We start from the raw sequence: 5,918 nt of genomic DNA, 5'->3' as shown, positions 1-5,918 counted from the left end.
TATATCTTGGGGATAAGAACCAAGCATAAACCCCAAATTCATTTATGTTTAATATAAATCTACATGCATAGCCTGAAGTGTATAAGACACACACTTAATCAAACACACACTTATAATTTTAAAAATTATTTTTAATTGCATGAAATAAAGTTTTACGGTATGGCATCATGTCATTGCTCTAAAAGTTACAGATTTTGGAGCATTTCAGATTTTAGTTTTCAAACTAGGAATGATGCTCAGTCTTTATCACTTGAAGATGCCACAGAAGACTTATTCTTAGATTACGTGACTTACACTCCTGGAGACAGTGTACTCTGAGTATATTTAGGTTTATCGGCAAGGTTGTTTTGTTTTAGTTCTGGGATTACAGGTAAAGTTCAAACTGCTAATATTAATATTAACAAAAATAATATTTACTGGCTTAAAGAATTGATATATATGTTGGACTTTTTATTTTCTTTATAGCTTTGATTAGTTTGTCGTTTGGAGGAGCAATTGGGCTGATGTTTTTGATGCTTGGATGTGCCCTTCCAATATACAAGTAGGTAAAATTTTTGTCTTTTTAAAAAGTGTGTGTTAAGGTAAAAGTGTGCTTTTAAAGCTTTAAAAATATTTTATTTCTGCTGTAAAATTAATGCAGAGAAATGTTCATTTACCAAACAAACCTTTTTAATAATCATCACTTTATTTGTAAATATTTTAGGACACCAAGATGCAAAAACATTTTTGGCTATTATCTGCTCTCTGACTATTGTCAAGTCTGTAATGACAAGATAGCAACACATTAGTTCAGACCTACTCTTCGGTTTTAAACACATCGATTATATTAAATACAAGAAAATTAAAAACGTCTGTTTATAGAAAATATCATAAGCAGAGTCAGAACACAGTTGACTAAAAAATATGATGTTGATAATTATTTTCATTAAGATAGAATGTTTTAAGAGTAATTTTTAAGAGCTAGGGTTAGATGTGTTCATGACAACATTGTCTATAAGAACAAAAAGGGAAAACTGATGATATCATAGATATCCTTCAAAAGAAAAATGGTTTAAATTATAGTACATCCATTGGTGAAAATATGAGGAAGTTTTAGAGAATGAAGAATTGTAAGTGCTGTTATTAAAGATATTCAAGATCTATCATTAAATAAATAAAAAATTGCAGTGACCCAGTTACCTTTTTAAAGTTTATGTGGGATTTTGGAAGGGTCCACAAAAAGCTCTTAAGGAGAAGGGGGGAAAAAAAACAGGGGAGGATCAAGAGACATATAGTTTATTTCACCTTGTGTGCTTTTGTATTGTTTTGATGTTTTTTTCTTAAGCACATATTTTATTTGCAATTTTTTACTTAAATGTGTAGGAAAAGAAACATTAGAAAAACATCAGTAGATCTTTGCTGAGTGTAATCTTCTAAGTACATGCAAATCTCCATTATCATGTGTAGTTTGTAGCAGTTTTATTTATTTTTAACTTTTTCTTTTGAAATAATTTTGGACTGTTAAGAAATTGCAAAGACAGTGCAAACAGGTTCCTCTGCTTCCCCCAGTCATGACATTTTATATAACCGCAGCTATCAAAACCAGGAAATGATATCAGCACAACACCACTAACTAAACAGTAGACTAAAAGCCATCAGCTTTTATTATGATAAATTCTGTATCCTTATTGAAAGTGTTCAATATTACTTTTGATTAGTTTTCTATATTTCAATTCCAGTATTTTGGGGGAGTTCCTAGTGACCTAAGGAAAGCTTGGGAAGGGGTGTTTTCACTTCATATTAGTGCAGGATGTCAAAGACATGAATTGTGACTTTTAAAAGTTATTGTGTTGGGGCTGGGGCTGCAGCTCAGTGGCAGAGCGCTTGCCTAGCATGCATGAGGCACTGGGTTCAATTTTCAGCACCAAATAAAAATAAACAAATAAAATAAAGGCATTCTGTCCATCTACAACTATAAAATTTTTTTTAAAAGTTATTGTGTTAACATTCCTATTTTCCATATGCCTTTATAATGTAAAACGAAAAAAATTTGAGGCCTTCATTCCAACCATTAAAATTTATTAATGCATTTTCTTTTAATATTAGAAAAATTTAATATTTCATAGTTGATTTTATGGGTAATGTTATTCAAAATGTTTATCACTTCAGTGTTGAGCTTGTAGCTTTTTTCTCAACTATAATATGTATTATATCTTACAGTATTCCTTTGGTCCTTAAAAGGAGAAAAGCATATTTTTATGTGTAGGAAAACAACAGAAAGCAAAAACTACATTAACTTATTTTTCTCTTTCTAGCCAATACTGGCCCCTCTTTGTTCTGTTTTTTTACATCCTTTCACCTATTCCATACTGCATAGCAAGAAGATTGGTGGATGATACAGATGCTATGAGTAATGCTTGTAAGGAACTTGCCATATTTCTTACAACAGGCATTGTTGTCTCAGCTTTTGGACTCCCTATTGTATTTGCTCGAGCACATTTGGTAAGTGAATTTATTTTTCTATGGATGATTTTATGTTAGACTGTGTTCAATTTTTTTCTCAAATGCTTTTGTTACTGACACAAAAAAGAAATGAGAGGGGCTGGGGATGTGGCTCAAGCGGTAGCGCGCTCGCCTGGCATGCGTGTGGCCCGGGTTCGGTCCTCAGCACCACATACAAACAAAGATGTTGTGTCCGCCGAAAACTAGAAATAAATATTAAAAAAAAAAAAAAAAAGAAATGAGAGATATAGAGGTTAAAATCTTAGGTCTTTGTTGGTCCTTGCTAACTAATAAAAATAAATTGAAGAACAGCATATGGCTTCCCAGTACCTATCAGGATCAGGCACATTAACTCACCCAGTGCTGAATAGCCACAGGTCTGACTTATATAAGCCCAGAAAACAAGAAGATTGTGTGTTCTCTGCAAAGAGAAAGAGCTAGGCTACCTATACTAAGTCCAGACTCATCTACCCAAATTCACAGCTCTTATCTTTGTGACCACTAGCATATCTTATATCTACTCAGGTAGAGAAGGCAGCAGAGACTGACCAACCTTTAACATGGAGAAGACAGTTAATTACTCCCTCCACCCCTTTAAAAGAAAGTGCACATGTGGTTTTCATCTCTTAATACTTTAAATTTAAATTTATTCTCTAAATAGATATTTTTTTATTTACAGAAAGCTAATTTCTTCATAAGTTGAAAAGTATTGAATTCTATGCTGTCATCGTTGCTTGTTTTTTAAAATAATTATCAATCATAAATTTGCTTTTAAACAACCAAAGATAAAAATAACAACATAAAAATACCAATCAGTGTTAAGTACTGTGTAAGTTATTACAAACCATATTCGCTCTGAATCATGTTTGGCATACAGTTAGAATCTTCATTTGCTTTTCATTTCCCTTTTGTTTTTCATATGTCTGTTAACTGAGTGTTTATACCTTATTTCCACAGATTGAGTGGGGAGCTTGTGCACTTGTTCTTACAGGAAACACAGTCATCTTTGCAACTATACTAGGCTTCTTCTTGGTCTTTGGAAGCAATGATGACTTCAGCTGGCAGCAGTGGTGAAAAGGAGTTGCTGAACTATTGTCACATGGACTTCTTGTCATCTGTTGGCCATCCATGCACACAGGAGATGGGGCTGTAATGCTGAATGGTGTAGCAAGCCTCCTGGGGGTATTCTAGGTGCTCCCTACTCACTTTTATTGTATGCATACTGTTCACAGAGACTTGCTAAAGGATTAAAAGGATTTTCTCTTTTGAAAAAGCTTGACTGATTTCACACTTATCTATAGTATGCTTTTTGTGGTGTCCTACTGAATCTAAGTATTTGTTTTTCCTGTTTAGCTTTTTTATCAATATGCCATGTTAATTTTTTTTAAATGTAATAGCCATTTGCATTGTTTTAGGAATTCAGAATTCTGCTGGCTTCATTACTGGGCTAAAGTACATATTTCCTCTTAAAATTGGTTAACCTCCATTATTATAAAAATTATAAAAATAAGTTTTAAATCAGTCAGAATGACGTTGCTCCCAATTTTATGCAGACTTGCAGACCATTAGCATACCTTGTAGATTATCTACTCAGTGCAAATATAGCTGCATTTACCTCAGAGGGGCCAAATATGAATGCCCATACCGTCCATAAGGGTTGCTGGTTTTACTAGAAGACAGGTGGTTTGTGAATTGAAAATTGTTTTATGGAATTGCTACAGAGGTGTTCTTTTCTTCTCAATTGATGGAGGAATTTATGTTAAACTTTAAGGTAAGGGTATAAAAAGATTTTTGAGATATGGTTTTTTATTTATGTTTATTGTAGTCAAAGTAGAATGAGTTGCAGTGTGGGAAGAAACACAATGAAATTCCATTGCTTAAGTGCGTTTCTATTTATGTGAAAGTTGTGATCTCTCGGCTTTTCATGTTTTACCATGGGTAAAATGGACATACGTGGAATTATTACTGATGAGGGAAAGTTGTATGTTTGCATCATAAATACCAGAAAATCCTCCTCTGCTTCCTTCTTTTAACTTATTTTGTATGTTGTATGTATTAAAAGAACCTTTCAAACACTTAGAAATGTTTACTTACCTAGAAAATAATTACTATGCTATTACATTAAGAGTGTCCCTTCCCCTGCAAGGCTGTGACATGATTAACAAATGATTTTGTTAGTCTTGCAGATAATGTGCATTAACAATTTAAGATTTAGCCGTGGTAAGGGTAGTTCTTATTCTAAGATTACATCATATGTAATTTTAAAATACTTAAGACAAGTTTCCTGTGTATCTCGCAAATGTTTGGGTTTTGATTTTATCACAATAGATCTGCTTTTTCTTATAAAAGATATTTATCGTATGAAATAATGCAGATTAGCCAAATCCAGCCGTATAGCAGTTTTAGACACAGACCTGACCAAAAAATTCCCAGTAACCAAGCATGATTAAATTGTAGCATCTCATGATTATTAGTACCTTTTTCAGGAACTCATTAGGAAATTGTTAAAGTTGATCTGACAGTATTTTGTTAAGGATATTTGTATGTTCAGTATACTTATATAAAAATTATTTTGCCTTCATTCAAAACTAATCATGACAGCTTTTTGTTGTTCTGTAGTTTCTTTGTGGAGAAAATGGGAACAAATTTTAGCTTTTTTCTGAAGATGCCTAAAGCTACAGGGTTTTTTTGCCTAACCCAAGTTTTGTTACTCTAGGCTGTGAAATGGGAAGCAGAATGAAATATCTGCATGCAACTATGCTATTTACACATGGGCTGAAAATAGCTTGTTGTGTAATTATGCTCTAGACTTAAAGAGGAAGGTACAAGTATACATACTAGACAGCTGGAGATACAGCTGGAACTCTTTATGCCTATGATCTACTGGCTTCTTTTTTGTTGTTTTTTCTTCAGGAAGTGAGTGCATTCTTTGGTCCTCCATTTTTGGTTTCTCTAGAATATCAGTGCAATGCACTGCTACTGTTTTATTCCCTTGGCCATAGACTCCTTCTGACAGCTGTGTATTCTTTCAGTATACTAATTGCATTGACAGCATTGTGTCTTTGACCTTGCACATAAGCTTACAGTGCTGTCTCTGGTTTCTAGGCTAGATACTTGAGGTATGATTTTTCCATAGAATATGCACTGACACAACCTTGCCATTCTTCTATGGAAAGAAAACTTTGATGATGAAACAATAAAGATTTTAAATATCCATTTTAGTTTTGTGGGTGTTTTTGGAATGAAAGTATATGACACACTTTGGTTCCTGAAGTACATTAACCATTTTAATAATGTAATACAAAGCAAGTATGACACTGGTTATAATGTTAGACATTCAGCAGTACAAGTGAAACCATAGTAACAAATATTATAATGAAGCCGTTTAAAAGTAAAATTGAAACCATAGTAACAAATGTTACAGTGGAGACCAGTGA

At 33.1% G+C, this 5,918-nt stretch overlaps 1 protein-coding gene across 1 annotated transcript; it reads left to right on the top strand.

Moving 5' to 3' along the window:
• The first annotated feature begins 417 nt into the window (after window positions 1-417).
• On the top strand, window positions 418-5,695 carry Leprotl1 (leptin receptor overlapping transcript like 1). The gene is made up of 3 exons (XM_015485989.2): window positions 418-541; window positions 2,295-2,481; window positions 3,439-5,695. The coding sequence occupies exons 1-3, from the start codon at window positions 504-506 to the stop codon at window positions 3,553-3,555; spliced, it is 342 nt and encodes a 113-aa protein (XP_015341475.2). The 5' UTR covers window positions 418-503; the 3' UTR covers window positions 3,556-5,695.
• The last annotated feature ends 223 nt before the right edge of the window (window positions 5,696-5,918 follow it).

The sequence above is a fragment of the Marmota marmota genome, unplaced genomic scaffold, assembly GCF_001458135.2.
Source record: "Marmota marmota marmota unplaced genomic scaffold, marMar, whole genome shotgun sequence".
NCBI lineage: Eukaryota > Metazoa > Chordata > Mammalia > Rodentia > Sciuridae > Marmota > Marmota marmota.
The sequence above is the reverse complement of the archived record's forward strand: the minus strand, read 5'-3'. Positions and strand labels throughout refer to the sequence as shown.